Source organism: Oenanthe melanoleuca, chromosome 1 (assembly GCF_029582105.1).
Source record: "Oenanthe melanoleuca isolate GR-GAL-2019-014 chromosome 1, OMel1.0, whole genome shotgun sequence".
In the NCBI taxonomy this organism is placed as follows: domain Eukaryota; kingdom Metazoa; phylum Chordata; class Aves; order Passeriformes; family Muscicapidae; genus Oenanthe; species Oenanthe melanoleuca.
Genome location: NC_079333.1, coordinates 15,750,724 through 15,773,246, shown reverse-complemented (window position 1 = coordinate 15,773,246; position 22,523 = coordinate 15,750,724). Strand labels below are relative to the sequence as shown.

General features: G+C 39.9%; 2 protein-coding genes across 3 annotated transcripts in view; one reads left to right on the top strand and one right to left on the bottom strand.

Annotated features, from left to right (window-relative positions):
* The window catches only part of BACH1 (BTB domain and CNC homolog 1), a 26,511-nt gene extending 12,934 nt beyond the window's left edge, over positions 1-13,577 (top strand). Inside the window, exons 3-5 of the mRNA XM_056494348.1 lie at positions 763-2,154; positions 3,893-4,099; positions 10,545-13,577. Coding sequence (XP_056350323.1) covers positions 763-2,154; positions 3,893-4,099; positions 10,545-11,006 — 2,061 coding nt within the window. The 3' untranslated portion in view covers positions 11,007-13,577. The remainder of the gene's footprint in view (positions 1-762; positions 2,155-3,892; positions 4,100-10,544) is intronic.
* The window catches only part of PAXBP1 (PAX3 and PAX7 binding protein 1), a 31,325-nt gene continuing 22,224 nt past the window's right edge, over positions 13,423-22,523 (bottom strand). For both annotated transcript variants that reach the window (XM_056494145.1, XM_056494232.1), the window contains exon 18: positions 13,423-22,523. In XM_056494145.1, coding sequence (XP_056350120.1) covers positions 22,406-22,523 — 118 coding nt within the window. In that variant the 3' untranslated portion in view covers positions 13,423-22,405.

Sequence of the window (22,523 nt, the reverse complement as noted above, 5' to 3'; positions counted from 1 at the left end):
CTGCTTTATTCGTCATTTTCAGAGAAAAGGCTAAAGGAAGTGTCATGTAGTTGGTAATGTGTTTGTGGGATTTGTTTGTGGCTTTCTACTTGATTCCTTAGACATTTTTTCACATGTAAAAGATCTTGTGCAGTTTCTAATGATGCAGTTTTTGTGTATCTCTGGATTCCCTGATAGGCAACTGTTGCAAAGACATAAATTCAGTTCAATTAAAATCACTTGCTCGAAAGGAGCTTTAAACTGAGAATTCTGTTTGGTGTACAGTTTTTGAGTGCATTTCTTCAAATCTGTGGGAGGAAGAAAGGAGTAGGTGGCTGTAGTAGTAAATAATATGCAGTCAAACTCCATGTTTTCAATTTTTTTACATCAGGGGTGCATAAGACTAAGTGATTAACAAAATCTGCAGTTGAATACCAGCAGCATATTCTAGAGTAATTAATATACAACTTGCTTTGAAATATCTTTGTGAGGCTGGAATCTAGTTACTGGTTTTCAGCATACAGCAGTATTTTTCACTTCTAGTACTGCACTGCCAGAACATTTTATTAAGAGATTGATCACAGTGAAGAAAACTGTCACAAAATGTGCATGATAAAATTATCAGAAAAATTGTTTCAGAATGAGTTTGACCAAGTTTTCACAACAGAACAAGTCTGCTGCTTTTGTCCTGTACTCTTGCTGGCAGGACAGGTGAATTAGTGTATTTCTCTGCTTAAATCCAACTTGACCATATTACTGTTTGTTTTTCTGTTTTTGTAATAGGTAACACTTAAAGGATTTAGTCCTTTGCTTCAGTTTGCATATACTGCAAAACTTGTTTTAAATAAAGACAATGTGTCTGAAGTTTGCAAATGTGCAGAATTTTTGGGTGTACGCAACATTGAAGAGTCCTGCTTTCAGTTTCTCAAATTCAGATTTTTGGACTTTAAATTGGATCAGCAGGAATGTCCTAGGAAGAAATGTTGCACGCAGCATTGTCAGAAAGCAAACCCTAAAACTGGGAATGCGGATGATGGAGACCTAGAAATAAATTGTGAAGTAGAAGCACTCCTAGAAAAGGAATATAGTCAAATTCCTGACACAAAGCCCTGTAAAGATGAAGAAAATACTAAATCATCACCTGCTTTTCAGGATAATGCGAATCAAAACTGTGATCCTGTACATTTAGAAAGGGCTAGTGCTTCCAGCTTATCTTCCCAATGCCCAAAGTATAGAAAATTCCAGAAAGCTTTTGGAAATGACAAAGTTCATACTTCGGAGTCTAATTCCAGTGTTAAAGATGTTCAGGTGCCACCATTTTCAACTTCTCTTGAGAAGGAAACATCTGATAACGATGGCATACAAAAAGCTCAGGAGTGTGTGCCTATGCAGCTGATCTCAAACTGTGAAGAGACTCAGGTAGAAATGGAAGAAGGGGAAGAAGGCATCCAGAAAAAAGAAGAGACAAAGAAAGATTCTGTGACTCGGAATGTGTCATGTTCTGTGGAGAAAATGGATCTTGCTGCTTTCCCCCAAAACTCTGCTGCACCTCATGGACTCAATTCTGTGTCAGTTTTACATAGTTGTGAGCAATATGGTAACTTGAATTTCAGTAGTATGCAAAACAATACAGTCTTAGCAGAAAAGACTGTGTCTAGTACTGGAGCTGGAACTGACAAAATTGAAAGTCAAGGTAACCCATCTCCAAAGGTGGATTTGTGCATTAGGGAAGCCACTAACATCACTTCAGCTGGAGATCGAAGCAGTGTGGAGAGAGAGATAGCAGAACAGCTGGCACAGGGGTTCTGGAGTGATATTCACAGCACAGATTCCTGTCAAGTACATCTGCCACCTGCAGTTTCTAAAGAGTACTTGGAGCCAGTGTATTCAGGGAAAAAATCAGAGTGTCCGTGGCTGGGGATCAGGATCAGTGAAAGCCCTGAACCATGCCCTCAGCGAACTTTTACAACACTGAATTCTGTCAACTGCCCCTTTATAAGCAACCTTAGTGCTGAAGGATGCTCCAACACCTCTGAAGTGAACAGTGGAGATTATGCTCAGGGACCACAACAAGAACAGTGTCCCTATAACTATGTGATAAGTTTGGGAGAGGATTCGGAGACTGACACTGAGGGAGACAGTGAATCCTGTTCAGCAAGAGAACAAGAATGTGAGGTAAGAACATCCTGATGTATCCTTTGCTTCCCAGTCTCTTAAGCCCATATTCAAACATCCAATTCTGAGTCTTCTGTGTTTTGTTGTTTTGGAGTTTTTTCTGTGGCTGCTTTTTTTAAAAAGTGTGGAACTGAAACTTTAAATAACCATTCAGGGGTTTATCTGGAAGGTCACTGTTAATTCAGGATGACTGATTTAAAGTATGAAAGTATTTTTGGTCAGATACTGAAGTGTTGGATTCTTGCATATTAGATATTTTAAGATTTTTTTCTGGAACAGCTGTCAGAAAAGCTTGTGAGTCTTAAATCAAGGCATGAAGGTTTGTTTTAAATTTTTTTTTCTTTTATCTGCTTCAATTAGATTTAGGAAAACTAAACTTCTTGAACCCTTTGCGTAATAGAAACTTAGCAGTTTTCTTGGTTTTATTCTGAGCTGTGAGGTGAAGGTGGGAGAGAAATGATGCTTTTGATTTAATGTGAAGTGAAAATTAAGTTTTTGAGCTGGCTTCAGTGGTTGTGTATTTAAGACTGTTTAATAATATCTCCTTCTCCAATGCTAAGGTTATTTTTGTTTCTCCAACTGCAGTAATTATCTGGTACTTCCTTTCTTTGTTTGCTTTAGTAGTGGTTTAGGCAGATACTATACAAGAGTAGTCCAATCCTAAAAGACCTGGAACAATTTCCACCTCAGTTCTTGGCATCATAGAATTACAGTGTAACTCTGCATGATGGATCATTCACTGTTACAAAAAGTTGTGTTCTCAAAGCACTAAGGTTTTTATCTTTTCAAGACACAGGGCCTTACTGAGACTGAACATAAGTGAAACCTTCCATCAGTACAAAAAAGCTGGGATGCCAGACAAAAAGCCAGAATTGGTTAAATACATTCCTCACCTTTATGTGATGCAGAAGATGGCATCATTGCTGAGGACAGTACTCTAGGATTTTTTATTATTTTTTGCCTGTTTGTCACCAGTAGTAGCAAATCAGAGAAAATATTTGTCTTCTTTTAAAACTATATTCAGATCTTTGTTGATAGCAAGGTAACATATTCTGCTGCTTACTATACTCAAATGTAAAGATTAAAATAAGGTGTCTTTAGTTGGATAATCAAAAAACATGGTGATTATTTTGTAAAGATAAGTATGTTTTTCAGTATTAATCAACATTTTGTGATCTCAAATGCTTTTGTAGCTCAGGTATACAACAGTAGCAAGAGCCTGGTCCTCTCTCTTCTCCAACATCAAGAAATAAAACATTATAACTTCTGTTTTTTAAGGAAATGCCTGTTTCAGATGAACTTTTCCTGCAGAAAAAAACCAAAAACATAGGTATAAAATGTATGCAGGATGCAGACTTAATAGCAGCTTTGGGAAAACTTTAGACTATATTAGTGAGTCTTGACACCTATTTTATACCTCACCAAACTGTAACTCCTCTTCTTAGAGTGCATCACCTGCATATTTGATGCACAAACAAGTAGCTTTCATTCTACTCTGAATATGCTTGTAAGGATCTAGTGTAAATGGGCAAATACTCTCTTGCACCTGTGCTTGAACCTCCTGTAGTTTAATTCCCTGGATATTATCCCATTATCTGATGGTTATGTTAGTTTGCTCTTGTCTCTGAGATGTAGGAAGAAAGATGGGTTGTGTAGTAAAGAATGCTTAAAATGGAAACTTGACTTGTATTTATGTAATCTTTCCACCTTGGATTTACAACTGTATCTCACATTCTAGGTAAAACTGCCCTTTAATGCACAGAGGATTATCTCACTTTCCAGAAATGACTTCCAGTCATTTCTGAAAATGCATAAATTAACTCCTGAACAATTGGACTGTATTCATGATATCCGAAGACGAAGTAAAAACAGAATTGCAGCACAGCGATGTCGCAAGAGAAAACTTGACTGCATACAAAATCTTGAATCTGAAATTGAAAAACTGGTATGTATAAATGTTCATTGCTGTTGTCATGTCTTTTTCTAAACATCTTGACTGACTATCTGGCAGTAGCTTGAGGGTAAGGAGGTTTACTACTTTTTCTACTCCAGCTTAAAAAACTTTATCAGTATTGTATAGCTTCTCAATAGCAGTTCTAAGTTTTTCTGAGCTTGTTCTAAAGTACACACATCTTTCCTTCTGTGCACTTGTTTCCATTCAAATGAAACATGCATCACAGCATAATTTTTGGTGAATGATGTTTCTGAAACCATAAGCTTAGAACTTAATTGAACAGAATGATTCCCAGACTGTTATCCTACACTGTTTTTTGCCTCTTCCCCTTTCTTGCTTTGAGATTTTGTTCTTCAGCTCATGGTATTGCTCATGGTCAAGTCTGCAGTTCTGCAATTGTTAGTTGTGTAAGTACTGTTCTTGGAACATGTCAACATGGGCTGGCAAACTGCTTCCTGAGTCTTGAGTGTTAAAAATGAGACCCCTGCAGAAAGGCGGAAGATATAGAAGAACTTGGGAAGTTGCTTGCTTTTTTAGCAGTTGCATCAAGATTGTAGCTGAGGAATTGATTTCTCTGCAGCCATCTGTTAATGTATTTTCTCCTCCTTAGGAAGGCAATAAAAAGATAAATATGTAATTTAAGAGAAATGTTAGTAAGCTGAGGTTAGGATTATGTAAAAATAGCATGAAGAAGATGATAATGGAGTGGCTTTTCAGAAAAACAAGTCTTTGTTTGACTCTCTCATTTCAGTTTCATAGTCGGGCATACCATGTGCATGAAATAGTTCCATTGTTTAGGACTACTGTGCTCTTATTCTCGTTCATGGAGCTTTTTAGGCTTAGCGTACCTGAATTTGGTAGCTGCATCAGCTGGAACATAGCAGTCATGTTGTATCTCTTTTGACGTCAAAGAGAAAAGGAAAATAAAATTAGAGCCAAGTGCTGTGGACTGGAAACTTATTTTCCTGTGATCATCATCTTTTGCTGCATCTACTCCTACTTCTGCATGGAGGAGATAGGCTTTGGAGGGTGTGCAGTGCCATAATGCTCTAGTGAGCTGACAGTGCAGGTTGTGCTCAATGAAGAAGGTGCTCTGTGAGGGAGGGTAATCAGGTGATTGTATTAATAATATCCTTTCTAAAGAGAGAAATTGCATTTCTGACATTTCAGAACTTTTTGCCTGATTTTGTCATCATGTTGTCATTTCTGTTATGTAACTCTGTCAATATTTTGCAATACTTGGGCAGGGAATTAAAGGTTGGTCTGCAAGATTAGACATGTGGTTGTTTGAGACTAATAATTATAACATAATATCCTTCTTTCTGTGGACCTGCACTGGAACAGACTGAATGTCTGCTGTTTGACAGGTAACACTGTGCAAGGCCTAGATAATGAGTGTTGAGTCTTGAGAACTGTGAGGTCAGGTATGAGTTATATGAATCATTCTCTAGGCACAAACATCCTCCAGTTGCGTATTTTTTTCAACTTGCTGGTAAGGTTGTTCAGAAATTCGTGAAAAGACCCTGTTTGGAGCTGTTGACCATACCTGACAGCCACAGATCATCAAATTTGTGTAAGCTGTACAAAAATATAGAAACATTAAGATCTATCTAGGCGTGGTTTCCAGGTAGGTGGAAGAAAAGAGATGTCTCAGACGGACTGCGTGTGCTACAACCAGGTTGCTTCATGCATGATGACTCCTGCCTTGTTCCTGTTCTCTGGATCACTCGTGTCTCAGACCTTTTGGACTTTGATCTTCTAATGGTATCATCTGTCATGTGGCTTTGAGAGGGAAGAGAATGGTGTAGCTATAGTTTGACAACTCTTGACAAGTAGATAATACTCTGTACTATCAGTTAGGAAATACTTTTTGGTGGATTTCCTCATGCTGGTTTCCAGTATGTTGTCCAGTGTGCAGCATGTTGTCTTGTATTAGTTTCTATTTGGTGCTGCTTCGGTTTTTTTCTCTCTCAGAAGATGTTTGTGTTGTGTTTCTTGGAAAAGTCCTATATTTGGAACAGACTGACCCCTGCCTGGCTAAAGGCTGGAGACTGACAGCTGGCAAGTAGCTTTGCTGACAGGCACCTTGGGGCCTGGGCAGACAGCGGGCTGAGCATGGATCAGCAACATGTCCAGACTGAAGGAAAGGCTATCAGTGCCCTGGGCTGTGTAACAGGAGCACAGCCGGTTGTTGGAGGGCAGTGCTTGTTACCTATCTTGGCATGTGTAACACTGAATCTTTTGCTGGGTTTTCACCCCTCCCAGTTCCAGGAGCACATTGATAGACAGGAGGAAGGTTGGGTGAGGGCCACTGGGATGGCCAGGTCTGAAGTACTTCTGTGGTGAGAGGCAGAAGAAATGGGGCTTCTACCTAGAAAAGGGATGGGGAGACCTAATCCATATCTGTGGGGCAGTCCTTGAGGTTATGGAGCCTTTGGTGATAGAAGATATTCAGCTTCCAAGGGGAGTACTTGAGAGCAAGAGAACAAGAGACATGATCTTAAATTACAAGGGAGGATTTCATCTCAATATAAGGAAAGCTTTTTCTTCCAGTGGGGCCAGGCAGGCAGTGGAGCAGTTCACCCTGAAAGACTGTGCATGCCCTGTCTTTGAGTGTTTTGTGGCATGACTGAGCAAAGCCCTGAACAGTCTGATCTTACCTGATCTGACTTTGTTTTGAGCAGCAGGTCAGACTACAGACCTGACAAGGTACCTCCCCTATCAAGTGATTCTGTATAATTGGAAATCTTATGTTAAGTTCTACTTATATTGAAGAAAAATATTGTTCAGTGCTGAATCTGTTATCTGAGAGTTACCTTTGATCGTATCTCTTGATGTTCTGTACTGATAAAGTAATTTTTTTACCTCCCCATATAGCCTTTGCTTATTGACCTTTCAGGTGAATCTGGGTGTTCTTGTTGGTCAGTAATGTTCTGTATGTGAGAATACACAAGGGCTACTTAAGGAGATGTTGACTTGTTAGAAACAGCTATTTCAGAGACTGTGAATATTCACATTCCTTGTACTTTCTTCTGTACAATGGGATGAGCCTGCCTGAGCAGGGAAGTTGGACCAGATGGCTGGCTGTGGTCCCTTCCAACTTGACTCATCCTTTGATTTTCACTTTGAAACTTTTAAAATGAGGATGCTTGCAAGGGGGAGCAGAGTAGAGGACAAACGGTCTCAAGAATCTTTACTTCACTGAGGATTCTGTAGCTGAGGAGGAGGATGTGTCAGTGCTCCAAGAACAATGTAATTGAGATCTTATATAGATTATAGCAGGATGAGATGTGTGAATTAAGTACATTCTTTAGCAGAATATTCAATTCTCCGTTTATGATGATCTCAAAATTGACAATACTTTGTAGTATTAGTATAATGCTGATAAAATAAAACAATATTTAAATGTAGTAACCTGTCAACAGCTTCAGAAGAGGGGTGAGAATTTTGTACTGGAATAACTATTTCTGAATATTCAGTTTGTTTTAAATAGCAGTCCAGATAATTTCATCAGTCCATAATATACAGCTGAATTTTTCTACATACCCAAAAGTTATTAGGTGATCTGCCTAACAGAAGGGGAGAGATTATTCTGGTAGGTATTAAACACCTGGAGGACAATGCAGGCATCTGACACAGGCAGCAAGGCTCCATGAGTGGAAAGTCCTGCTTGTCAAACCTGATTTCCTTGTATGACAGGGTAACCCACCCAGCTGTCTAGGAAAGCCAGTAGATGAAATCCTCTTGAACTTCACCAGAGCTTTTTACTAGCTCTCTCAAGATCCTTCTGAACCAAATGTCCAGCCCACAGCTGGATAAACACCTCATGTAGGAGAGCAGCAGCTCATGGGTCAGGAACAAATGGTGACAGTGACTGGGGTGGCACCAGGCTGACACTGGTCCCTGATGGGGCACTGCAGGGCTCTGTCCTGAGCCCTGTGCTCCTCACAATCTTCATTAAGAACCTGGACACAATGGAAAACACTGGAAGTTTGCTACTGACACTAAACTGGGAGGAGCTGTCACCTCCCTCAAGGAGTCACGGAGGGACCTGGATAAACTGGAGACTTGGGCAATCACCAGCTGGGTGAAGTTTGCCAGGTTCTGCTCTGAGATGGGGCAGCCCTGGCTGTGTGCATGGACTGGGGAGTGAGAGGCTGCAGAGCAGCTGCACAAAGGGACCTGGTATTCCTAGTCCATGGCCAGCTGAGCACAAGTCAGCAGTGCCCTGGCAGCCAGGAGGGACATCCATGTCCTGGGGGGCATCAGGCACAGAATCACCAGCCAGGCAAGAGGGGGGATTGTGCCCTGCTCTGCACTGGGGCAGCCTCACCTTGAACATTGTGTGCAGTTTTGGGAACCATGGTTTAAAAAATGTCATTAAGCCATTGGAGAGCATCCAGAGAAGGATGGGGAAAAGTCTGGAGGGGGGAAGTCCTGGAGAAAAGACTGAGAGGAGACTTCACTGAGATCCTCAGCTGTTGCAATAATGCAGATGGGACTCAGTTTCTTCATGCAGAAAAGCTCCTTCTTTATTCACATAACTCATTTTTATACAGTTTTCATATATCTCTGTTTAACTCCAATTGGCTAAAAGTTTTATTGCCACTAAGTTGATTGGTTAGAAAGTGCTTCTGTGTGTACATGTTAAGACTCTATATACAGGTGTTTGCATTTTTTCTTTGTGGATTCTCATGGAAGAGGTCTTTTATTACAGGAGCAACTTACTTTTCTCTACAAGAATAGGTGGTTGTGTTAAGTGACTTTTCATTCCTCTGATTCTTTCTTATGGGAACTTACAGGCTTAGCTGGTAATTCAGCAGAGCAAGGCCTGATTTTATACAGCCTTTCTTTTATAATAGCTTGTATGCAACATTTAGCATCCTCAGGAGGGGTAAGGGCCAATCTCTTCTCTTTGTGACCAGTGGTGGGACTTGAGGAAACAGCATAAAGCCGAGTCATGGGAGGTTTAGGTTGGATGTTAGGAAAAGTCTTTTCCCCCCAGAGGGTGGTTGGACACTGGATCAGACTCCCCAGGGCGGTGGTCACAGCACCAAGCCTGACAGAGTTCAAGAAACATTTGGACAAAGTTCTCAGGCACAGGGTGTGACTCCTTAGGTATCCTATGCAGGCCAGGAGTTCGACTCAGTGACCCTGATGGGTCCTTTCCAGGGTGGCATATTTTATGATTAACAGCTGCTCCCAGTATGCTGACAAGTAGAAATTTATTCACAAAGTCCTCTTTCTACTAGTTTTAGACAAGAACTGGCAACAACTGTTCCTCTTGCCAAATGCTGGCTAAACTTAATCAGTTCTTTCAAAAAAGTCGTAGAGGTTGCAGTATGAGGTTTCTCTGCAAAAAGAGGATGTCAGGAGGAGTGAAAATAATAAAACTTTCCAGGAGTGAATTGATGTAACAGTAGTTGTAAGACATAGTCCCTATGATTAAAACTTGAAAACTATTTAGAACCTTGTTTGTCTTGAAAACTGTATTTTCTTTTAATTAATTAATTACAGAATTTAAAGTGTTTGTGTTATGACATGTTTGGATTTGGGTTCTTTGTCCTTTTCATTCAACTTCTTCATGACAGTCTTGCTTGTTCCCTGTCCTTCTTTGCCATTTCCTCATTTTTCTGTATTCAAAAAGTTGCTTATTTCCATGGTTAGACATCTCAATTATCAGTGTCTTTTTATCTTTAGCCAGTTCTGTCAGAAAAATTCACAACATTGAAACAAAAAAAAAGCCTTTATTTCATACAGGCTATTTTCTTCTACTTGATATGTATTAGTGAGTTGCTGTCCTGTTTGTTGCCATTTGTTTGGACAATCCTGCTACATTATCTCTAGGCTGTTAGTTCTTCATCACATCTTCTTTCTTTACCTTTCCTAAATTTTCTACCTAATTTAGGAACTATATTTAATTTCATTGTTTGTCCTATAGTGGATTTGGCACTTCTTGAGAATGGAAGTTACTTTTTCATCTAGTGGAATAGTATCAATAATTAAATATGATGTTTGATTTTCAGTATTTCAATTTTAAAATACAGATTTCTGTGAAGACTGCTTAATGTTTTGTTGAATCATTGGTAATGGTTTGTGTTACCCTCTAGAACTAGTGTTTCAGGAATATTTACAGTAAGTGCAATGTTTCATTTGTTCAGTAACTACAAATTACTCCTTTGTCTGCCAGCATGAGTTTGGAAAAAGCAGTATATGTGAAAAACCACATCAAATAGCTTAGCTGATGATGCTTCCAGAGAGATTAGGATTGGCCTTTTGATATGTGCTTGATTGTGTTGCTGCTTACTTAGTTAATGCCAAATTACTTGTCTTTAATTAGACCAGAGTATTTAAAGTCCTGTTTTAGCTTTGATAGGAGCTTAAACCATAGTTTCTTATGAAAATATAGACTAAAATACTGTTTTTCTTTTTGCAGCAAAATGAGAAGGAGAATTTGCTGAAGGAAAGAAACCACATTTTATCAACTCTGGGTGAGACAAAGCAGAATCTGACTGGACTTTGCCAGCAGGTGTGTAAGGAAGCAGCCTTGAGTCAAGAGCAAATACAAATACTTGCAAAATATTCTTCTTCAGATTGTCCACTCTCATTTTTGTTCCCAAAAAGAGAACAAACAGCTCCATCTGATAGTGAGCTCGTGGTACCAGCATCTGTAGAATCAGCAAATGGTCTTTCAGGTGTCACACCTACAGCTGAGCAGAGTGCCTGTTACCAGTGTGTCAAGAGCGCGTGCGAGGCCGCGTACGATCAGGTACAAGAACTGCATCCAGGGCCTGCCAGAGCAGCGGAGCAGACCTCGCTCGTGGAGCCATGTGGGCAGGGCAGTGGCATCACAGACTTCTGCCAGCAGATGACTGACAAATGCACTACAGATGAGTGAATCTCTCCTTCCCACTGCCAGCCTCTCAGCATTGCAACTAGAAGTGGGATTGAGCACTTACTAAGTGAGAACAAAGAGAAAAGTGCAATCTTTTGAAACTATATTGACAATTACATGGTCACCATTATTACTTGGCAAGCTTTGGGTTTGCTCTTGTGTAGTTCCAGAAAGTAATTTGTATGTGTCAGCCTTGGAGTTTTTTCTGTGTGGTGATACCAAGGAAGGTTCAGGAAAGCTGTTAGAAAGTACTAATTCCATGCACAGGTGCTTATTTATGAGGAAGTTTTGTTCAAGTGTAGAGCAGCCTACTCTGTTTTATGCCACAGTACTTAATGCCACTCTGCATTTTAAGGAAAGCCTCCTGACAGCTGTTAATGCACATTGGCTTCTTTATCTGGAATGCTTCTGAGACTTCTTTTTTCCTGGTAGACAAAGCTTAAAAAGCATGTATAGCTCTGTAAATGTTCGTTTTGTAGATGGACTAAGTGACATGACAGGATGAGGAGATTCTGGAATAGCCCCCTCTCTATTACAGAGAAGGCTTTTACTGAATTAAAGTAGTAGGTGACTTTAGAATTGATTAGTAGTAGGCTTTTATTGAATAAGTGCTCTTGTCTCTTTAGCACAGAATTAAAAGAACTGGAGCAGGAGAGGTGCTGCCACATACTGCTCTCTTCTCTAAGTTTAGTGGGAGGAACAACAACATGCTGTGGAAGGCAGACATCTAAAACTGGTGCAGTTCTTGGATGAGTGTGCATTGGATCCTCTGGCATCTGAATCCCATAGGCTTACTAAAACACACTGCTGTATTGTGACTTCCTGTCCTAGCACCTTCGGGCTTGCTACTTGTTTGTGGCAAGTTGGAATCAAACTATTGTGAAAGTCTAAGGACAGACTTTTTTTTAAGGTATTCAGGCGCCGCATTTTTTTCTTTCAGTGCCTAACTGCCTAAAGTAAGTTACAAATATTTGTTCTCTGATCACTGGGACCAGTAAAGTTCTATTTCAGAATCAATCTTCAGAATGCTTTATGGCTAAACCTGTAGTATATTTTCAATGGCTTGTGCTATTAACATAGATAAAAAGTACATTGAAGAAATGACCTGGAGATATTTCCTTTATTATTTTGTGAAGGAGAAATTCAGCTACTGAAAATAATCCCCATTTTCTAGATTTTTACATAGCAGTGGATGCATATTGTATACCAATGATGCTTTGTTATTTTGATGCTATTCTCACACCAGAACTAAGTATTGAACCTCACCACATAAAACTTTGGGTTTGCTGGTTTACAAAACATGAAGAATCTTGTACAAGCCAGTGGAATTCTTCATTTCCTACCTCAGAATGTGTATTAGCTTTTTGTGTCTTTGTGTGCATGTACAGTAGGCAGCAGCTAAGCAAAGGCCCTTGTAAATACTGCTTTTCAGTTTTACCTTGCAGTGAGACAAAACTTGTTCTTGGCAAGGCTCTTTTTTTTTTCCTTCCCCTACATCCATAGGTAACATAGCATTAATAAATACAGTAAGCCACTTATTTAAAACAGAAATTTTAAAATTGACAGATTTCAACAGGACTTCTCATAACCAGCACATAACACAAATGACTACACTACCTCACCTATGGGACTGAAAGTTGATTCAAATCTCTAGTAAATCCTTGGATTTTCATCATATATTATCATTGCTTTTTAAGGGAAAAAAATATGGATCATAGCTTGTATAAATCACAATACTTGCAGTAATTGAAATTCGGAAATAAATACTACACGGCAGACATCATGATTATTGAATTGAAATTCTTTTAAGTTACTATCATTGAGATATGATGATCCTGTATATGTATTACTTTATGAAGCTCTCTGGGCTTTTTCTCTAGTTTCTGTAGATTCCTGGTTAATTTAATCCTGTCTCCCTCCCAGGCTGCCACCCTGGGAAGCATTTTTCTCTTATGTCTCCATTTTATTTAAAAAGCAAACCAACAAGAAACAATCAAAACAAAATTCAAAGCCCAAACCTCTACTGTTGATAACTACTCTCACTTTTAAAGCTGGTGATATTCTGAAATGACGTGGACAATGGCATTAAAGCATTGTCCTAATAGTGCACATAGTTGGAAATAGAATTCCCTGGGGTAAATCCTTGTTTTAACAAGGTAGAGCATCTTTGTAGGGAATGGCTGTCTGGGAGCTTATCCAATGCCCAGAGCCCTGACACACTTGGCTGCAGGTGAAGTTTGAGGGTAGGTTTTTGCCTGACCAGCTGCATCTAAATAATTTTTTAAAATATTTATTTAATACCATAGACCTACAAGTTGCATGTTGACTTCTATAAGCCTATATCATCAACTTGCAAATGTTATGAGTGAATGACAATTTTATGATACAGAATTCTCAGGAAAATGTTTTTGGAGTTTGGTTTTATTTTTTTTTTTCTTCCAGTAAAGAAATACTCAATTTTGAAATTGTAAAATACTTTGTTAAAGCATGTTTTAAAATACTTTGGTCAGACTATCTTAAAGCCATAAGGGTATGATGGCATACAGATTGTAAAATAAACAGATAATTACAACAGTTGATTTTGTATTTTTCATAATTCAGTATTTTCTAAGTCTACAATAAAAACCACTATCCTTTCTACAAAGGCTTTTCTATTTTGTATAAGTCCTCTGCTGTGAAAGTCTCATTGGTGCATTGTTCATTTACATAGTACTGCTCAAACAGTTCTGAAAATGGTACCAAAGTAGTCTCTATATAGTTTATAAGTTTAATTTGCCCAAACCACTAGCTTAGGATTTCAGACAGAGCTGAAATCTAATAATCCAGAGAGATAATTGTACCAAAGTTGGTATCTACTGAACTACTCTCAGTATTTCCTCAGTAGTATGTATTTTGTTCTATTGGTTTTCTTTTTTAATTGCATGTTCTTAAATACATGAGTGTTCCCTACTGAAGATTAAATTTGCCATGTGGAAGACCTGCTGTTTCATATGAATGGCAGAGCCAAGATAGGCAGAATTTAAAATAAAAACCGTAAAAATGATTGAGAGTAATATTGCAAATCCCAATAAGTTGAGTATATCTGGTTAACTTGAGAAATAACATTTAAGACTTTCTTGATATATGATAGTAGTCTAGTAAGAATTTAGTATGATATTTTAACAAGGTTTCCTAATTTTTTTACAATTACTATTTCATATTTACTGTGAAAGGGAAGGAGATGGATGGGAGAGACTTGGGAAGTAATAAGACTCTAATCAAAATAGCACTCCAGAGCATGTAAATATTCAACTTCATTACCTTGTTGAAGGCTGTAAGTCTCAAGCTTCCAGGTGAACTGGCATGATTTTGTTTAAAAGTATTTGGTTATGAGAGAGACTCAAAAGTTCTAAATCATATTGCAATTTTATTTCTCAGCCCAGTGGTGATAAATCAGATGATACAATTCATGTCAACCTGGCAACATTTGGGACTTTTTCAGGCAATGATCTAGGAAATAAGAAAGGTTTTCAATGAACAGCCTCTACTGGTCTGAGTTTTCAATCCTGTTACTTTGACTCTTGTTAAAAATACACTTGATTTGCATTAATGCAGGATATTCTAAAGTCCTTCAGCTGGAGCCTCATCAGGTTGCACTCACACAGGCCTGTCAGATACTTCTGGGTGGCAGTGGAAAATGATGTATTGATTCAGCAGGTGAAAGTAATTTAAATGCAGATGTTATAACACAGTTGGTACAGTGACATAATTGCTCCTTGTAATTAAAACTCCCCATATTTATAACATTTCCCTGAATGCAAGATAATCAGCTAGCAACTGTGTGAAATTAAAGAGATTATTATTCTTAAAAAAGTAGAAGGTTAAAAGCCAGAGGACAGGTGTAGGGTTAAAAGACAACAGAAGTCACAGAATCCCTAGATTTGGATTCATAGCAGACAGAGTTTGGGGAATATCACTGACAAGTGTCTGTTGGGCTGGTCCATTTTTCACACATGGTGTGGGAATGTAGGAGTCTTAAAAGGTACATATAATTTCTGGACTCTTATTCTGGTCTCTGAAGTACATCAGACCTGCTTACTCATAAAACCAAGAAACTGCTAACATGCATCTATCCAGATTGTTATCCCAAAAAGCCTATGGCCCTGTCACTGTTCTTGTTGAAAGTCTGCCCTGTGAATTGTTTCACAGGCTTTTATAAGGACTTTAAAAACACTGGCAATTCCTGTGCTTCTATGTCTTCTTTTTTCCTCCTTCTACAAGAACTATAGTAAACCTTTTACATGCAAATTAAAATAGCAGCTGAAGGACTGAATTGAATTCTGTGCTTTGTGTTATACAGAATACCTGAATTTGTCTTGGTCTTCTCAGTTATAAAATCTACTGTTTCACCTTTGTGATGGACTCACAAGACTTCAAATTCTTACATAGAAATCTGGATTCTTGACTGGTTGGAAATCTCAATCTGATGGGCAACAACAGAACTGTGTGTGGGGATGTTCTTTGGCAGGTCTTGTTCTTTAGGTGTTTCCCTTCTGCTACAACCCAGGCTGGCAGGAATTGTGTAGTGTAGCCAGACCTGTTGTGAGTTCAGAGCAGAAGACTTTGAAGTGAAGTAAGTGTTGAGGCTTGTATGCCCTTAGAGTTTCCATCAGAGGGCATGTGCCTGTTGAAACCAGCTCTCCACATCACCATCCATCTCTAGCAGTGCGCTAAGGACAGAACTGGGGGCTGTCTCTGCCCTAAAAGGCACTGTCTGTGTTGACCTCAAAAAGTAAGATTTTGTGTGTGTGACTCCCTTTGTGAACTCTTCAGGTTTTCATGTAGTACTATGCAGCTCTGAGTTTCTAGGTTTGTAGAAGGCAAATTAATCTCTTGTATTAAACTTTCTCATGCATGCTGTCATTGCAAGTGAGGAAGAAAATTCCATGATGTGTGGTGAGCTCCTGAAGGAGGATGATGGTGCCTTTCCTTGGGAAGGAAAGCACCTTGCCCCAGTATTGGTGTGGAGATGATTGGTTGCCCAAGGGAGGTTAAGGCCAGCAACATCTTTCTCTCTTGGCATTGTTTTGTGGGAGCAATCCCCAGTGCTATTCTGTTTTGGGGGTGGTAGCCATATTTCAGAGGTCGACTCATGAAGGAGGATTACATTACCTCTCCTTGGGAAAGAGAGCACCCAGCTCCAGTGTTGGTAGTGCAGATTTGTAAGGTGCCTATGGAAATTCTCAGCCAGCATCAACTTTCGGCATTTTTCGTGTGGGAGCCATCCCAGACATGTCAGACATGTTTTGGAGGTGGTGTCAAGATTCTGGAGCAGGCTCCTGAAAGAAGATCAAATTACCTTTCCTTGGGAAGGAAAGCACCTAGGCCCCCAGTATTGGTATTGCAGATAATAAGATGCCCAGGGGAGTTAACAGCCAGGAATATTTTATTTTCTTAGAAACCATTGTGTGGGAGCAATCCCTGGGCATGTTCAGTTGTGGAGCTCAGCTTCACATTTCAGTGTTGGGCTCATGAAAGGATGACAGCACCTTTCCTTGGGAAGGAATGCACATAGTGCCAGTGTTGGTGATTCAGATGAAAGGCTGCCCAGAGGTGGTAAAAGCCAGCAACTGTCTGTCCTGCTTTTGTGTGAGATCAGTCCCTGAGTGTATTCAGGATTGAATGAATTCAGGATCTGTTGGAGCCTGGCTCCAATTTTCAGAGCAGGTCTTCTGAAAAAAGAATGACAGTACCCATCCGTAGAAAGGACAGAGCCTGATCCCACTTTGAGTGTTGGAAATCTGAGGTGCCCACGGAGTATAACAGCCAATAATAGGTTTCTCTTCTAGCACTTTTCCTATGGGAGCAATCCCCATTTGTACTCAGTTTTGGAGCTGGTATCCAAAGTTAGGAGAGGGGCTTCTGAAAAAGTATGGCAGTAACTTTCCTTGGAAAGGAAGGCACATACTTCCAGTGTTGGCAATGCAGATGATAGGCTGTTCATGGGACATAAAGGAAGGGTTTTCTATCCTGGCACATTTTGTGTGAGAGCAATTCAGGATGTATTCCATAATTCTGCAGGTAGTCTGCAAGGAGGATGACAGTACCTTTTGTGGGGAAGGAAAGCATGTATTGATAGTTTGGGTGCTCTAGATGATCATCTGCCTGATGGAGGTAAAAGCCAGCAACAGCTTTCTGTCCTGGAACCATCTGTGTGGGAGCAATCCTTGAATATAATCAGTTTTGGAGTCCAACTCGAATTTTCAGAGTTAATTTTCTGAAAGAAGAGTTAGTTTTCTGAAAGAGGATGACAGTACTTCCCACAGGCACAGAACTAACTCCAGTGTTGGTGCTGCAGAGAAAAAATCTCTCAGGGGAAGTAAAGGCCAGCAATAGCATTTTCTCCTGCAACCTTATGTGTGAGAGCAAATCTTGAACATATTCAATTTTGGAGCTCAGCTGCAAATTCCAGAGGTGGGATTCTGAAATAGGATGTCGCTACTTTTTCTTTGGGAAGGAATGCACAATAGTCTGTGTTGGTGGGAATTTGTCTTTGTCCTGGAAGATCAAGGACAGCAAACCAGATACATCAAAATAAATTATTTACTCTCATAGTCTTCAGGTGACAATATCCTGTATTTGGTTACAACCTCCAAAAAAGAATCAGTCTGGGCTTTGAGCCCAAACAAAAAGTGCCAGGACAGAGAGCTTGTGCTGGCCTTTAACTCTCCTGGGCAGCCTTTCATCTGCATCACCACCATGAGGACTAAGTGCTTTCCTTGCAAAGGTCAGTGTGCTGCCAGAAATTTCAGAATACCTCCTCCAAAATCTGAATCTGAGCACCATCATTAAAGACATCCAGGGATTGCTCCCAAATGAAAGATTCTATAACACAAAGCTGATATTGGTCCTTCTCTCTCCTTGGCAGATTGTTATCTGCTCCATCAATACTGCAGCTAAGTGCTTTTCTGCCCAAGGAAAGGCAGTTTAATCCACTTTCTGGAGCCCACATCCAAAATTGAAATACAACCTTCAAATCTGAATAGGTCCCAAAATTGAGGCTATTCAGGAGGCCCCATGAGAACAAGCTGTTGCTGGCTTTTAGCTCTCCTAAGCAGCCTGTTGACTTCAACCACCTCTGGGGCTATATGCTTTCCTTCACAAGGAAAGATACTACTGTTCACTTTTTGGAGGGCATATGCAAAATTTAAATTCAGTCTTCAAAAGTAAATAGGGCACAGGATTACTCTCACCAAAAAAAAAAAAAAAAAAAAAGGAGAAAAAAAAGAAATGTCCCAAGAAAGGTTTTGTTGCCGTTTACCTTGCCTGGACAGCCTACAAAAAGCATTGGGGCAAGTTGCTCTCCTTTCCCAGGAAGGCTGTTTCACCCCTTTTTCTCTCTCTGAAAAATTTGGATACCACTGTTCAGTCAAACACATCCAGGAAGTGGTCCCACACAAGAGGTTCCAGAACTAAAAGCAGTTGCTGACCTTTACCTCTGTGAAGGTGAAGTGCTCTCTGCACCTCTCATCTGCAACTGCCACACTGGGACATGATGCTTTCCTTCCCAGGTAAAAGTAAAGTCATCCTTTTTCAGGAGCTTATAGCCAAAATTTGCCTACTGCTCCAATACTGAATTTGTCCTAGGATTGATCTAAGAGAGAAAGGTGCCAGAAGAGAAAGGTCTTTACCTTCACTGGACAGACAATCACGTGCAGGATGAGTTTGTTTATATTTCCAAGGAAAGGTAATGTGATTCACATTCAGGACACTAGCTCTGACAAATGGATCCAAGCTGCAAAGGGAAGAAGTGTTGCTGGCCTTTTCCTCCCCTGGGTAAGTTATTGTCTCCTACTAAAACACATGGTCTAGGTGCTTTTCCTCATGTAAAAGAACTGATGTTCTCTTTCAGGATACCTCCTGCAATTTTGAATACATCCAAGGATTGCTTGTATAAAAAACATTTTAGGACAGAAAGATTGCTGGCCTTTACCTCCCCTTGGAAGCTTGTGATCTGCACCAGCAACACTGGCACTATGTTCTTTATTTCCAAGGAATGGTACTGTCACTCAGTTCCTGGATCCCACTTTGGAAATTTCAAGCTAAGCTCAAAAATTGAGTATGTCCAAGGATTGCTCCAACACAACAGGTGCCAGGCTAGAAAGCTGTTGCTGGCCTTGACCTCCAGTGGGCAGCCTATGATCAGCACTTAAAAACACTGGATCTCCAGGTTTTCCTTCCTGTGGAACAGCAGTTTACCAGCCATAAGAGGGAGTGAATGCTGCTAGAGCATGACGTGAATTAAGGGTTGCAAATGGAATCTGAAGGCCAAACTTATCTGTCCTGGCACATTGCTTTTCGCCAGTACTGACAATCTCAACTTGGGATGCGCACACTTCATTGCTTCTGGAGAATCAGGACATCTACCTCTTTTGCAGCTACACTGCTGCCATCATGTGGAGCTGAGCAACAGTACAGGGAAGGTAAAAAACACCACGAGCTTTTTGTTGTAATACTGTTAGTGTGGGAGCAGTTAGCAAACTGGGATCTTGAGACTGTAAGAGGGAAAGGATGAGAAGGTACATGGAGAAGGAAATGGAATAGCACCAGGGTATGTACAGGCTGCAAGTGGAAGGTGATGCCCAGCCCTTTCTTTTTGTTCTAGGACCTTACTCTTGGGGATTTTGGAGATTTCAAATTGGCAGGTAGACTCACCAGTCTGTAGGACTATGAGACCCTACAAAAAGCTGGCGAGAAGAGTGCCTAGTCCCAGTGTTCAGGGGTGAACTCTCAAACCACTGGAGCAGAGACTTCCTCAAAAAATTGGCCAATTTTCTGGCACATTCCATGCCACTCATGACTATTCCCCCTTGGTTCAGGTCTCTGACTGGCCTTCTTGGAAATCTCTGTTCTGATTCCAAACGTGATTCGAAACAAAGTGTGGACTGCACTGAGACACAGCAGACATAGCAACAAGAACACACTTTCCTTGCCATCCAAAGGGAATGCAAAATTCTCAAAAGCTGTTGTAGCAGGCCTGAAGGAAGAAAAGGCAGGGGAAAGGGGGAAAATCATCCTTCCCCTGCTACCCCCCCAGACTGGGTATGGTTATTAATGGGCTCCCAAAGGTAGTGCTGAAGTAAGGGTGGGAGAGCAGCACTGAACACACATCCCAGAGTACCACCATTGCACTTGATGCTATCATGTCATAAACTCATATCCCACAGTACAGCAACAAAGAAATGCTGATCCTTGTCCCTGCTCTGTAAAAGGTCACCCCGAGGAGTGAGCCAGGAATAGAGCCAGGGTTGGGTACCACACCCACAGGAACAGACCAAGCACCATTGTGACCAGTGGCTCTGGACTCAATACAGCAAAAACTGAGATCAACTTTGTTTCCAACCCACTCTTTTGTGGGTTGTGCCCTTCCTCGCGCCTCACACAGGGACCCAAGTAAAGTTGTTTAGGAATGGTACTTCCAGAGTTACTGCTCCCACTGAAACCATTCTAAACTATGAGCCACTTGCTCATTTCTTCCCCTCCCCAACGCAGGAGATTTGGGGGCACAAAAGGTAAAGATCATGGGTTGAGATGTGACAATTTACCAGAAAACAGCAAGGAGAGATGAAACAGGAACAGCACCAGTATCAAAACCAAAGAGAACTGTGACTGCTCCCTCAGCTCCAATGGACACTTACCTGTCACTCCCAGCCCTTGTCCATGGTCCCTCTCCAGCTCTCTTACATGCTTCCTGCAGGTCCTCTTCAAGATACTGAAACCAGTAACATTTTTAGCACAGAAAGATCAAATCTGTCACTATTAAATCATGCAACTACAACTGCAATAGTATTTCAAATATCTAAATGTTGATTTATGTAGGTATGTAAATTCCAGTGTTCATCCCATTGTGTTCATTCCAGAAATCCAGCTTTGAAAGATTGTTTTTTTCTGACATATTGAAATAGTCAACCAGAGCCACTCACATCAGTTCCTTCACTCCCTTCCTAAAGGAACAAAGCTTACCAAGTTGCACTGCAACAACTCCTTAACAGATGAGTTTATTGAAGCAATTTTTAAAAGCAGATATTTCTGAGTGTGCTTCATCAATGCCAACTGCTCAAAACAACTATCCAGTATCCCAAGGAAGCGTGCATGTTACAAATTGTATGTGTTTAAAATACTCATTTATACCATGACATAAGCATAAATAGTATTCAGTATGCAAATTAATTGCTACAGTTCCCTTAAAAAAAGTTGGGCACACATGGAGAATAGCTCTTAACCCAAGGCTGTTACAGCTGTCCCCCTGCCTTAGACCCCAAAATCAAGTCACTAGTGCTGTCATGTATACAATAGATTTTTGAAGTGGTTTTTCACATTTAAATTAAACACCCCCTGGGGTTTTTAGGACTATCCTTAGATGATAGTTAGTGGGAAGTGTAATTTTTGAATATTTACTACAATAAATACTTCAAAGATTTTTTTCACCTTCATTTTGCTCCCTATCTTCAGCCACTCTAACCTGAAGAAATAGGTTCCATGAATGACATTACAAAACAAAACCAAAAAACGAAAGCAAACAAAGCACCAAACCCAAAACTTCTCCTCAAAATCCTGACACAACTTAAGCAACTTAGAAAAGCAAGGAGGGTCCAGAAACCAGAGGTAAATCATTAGTCCTACAATATGAGAAGGTGTTTGGAGCTTAGGAAATGCCACCATCTACACATGTACAATAATCACAAATTCTCAGTGTTTGCTTATATATAAAAAAAATACTTCACCATTTATCCAGATCTTCCTTTTGAAGAACAGTCGTAAGAGTTCCATATTCCGAATGCAAATCACTTTTTAGTTATTCCACTTGGAGTGCACAGCTGCTTTTTAAAGGTCAGGATCCACTTCAATGTGCCTCTACTCTTCAACTCGTGACTTTTCACATATTTGAATGTTTTACCAGCCCTTTTGACCAATAATAAGATCATTTTATTGTCAAAATAAGAATTTTTTAGCAAATGAAAAGCTTTTGCGACAGTACAACATCTCTATATCCAATGTGAAAGCAACATGGTGGTATAAATATATGCATACAGTGTATTACACAGAATCTATTATACACATTCCAGTTAACCATGAACAATTAACAGGAGTAGATGACCACTGATTATGGGCACAAAGTATTTTTGTGAGCAAGATTATGAGAAACTTGAGGAAAAATCTGGCTTGTGGAAAGATGACAACCTTGGGATTCCATTTTTGTTTTCAATGAAGTCAATGATTTTTATTTTTAAGGATGCTGTATATAAGAATGCACTTTGTATTAAAACGAAGATCAATACTTTACAGTTTAAGAAACTTTACATATGTACATAAATTACACATCAGGAATGGTTTTAAAGCTCAAAATGAGTGGAGGGAAAAGTCTATTTTCCTTCTATTAAAATCTTAAACTCTTTTACATTGTGATCATTTGCAACAGTAACAGCATGATCCAGAGCTCGGATACTTGCTAGAAGCTTTATGATCTGCTTGATGTGCTCC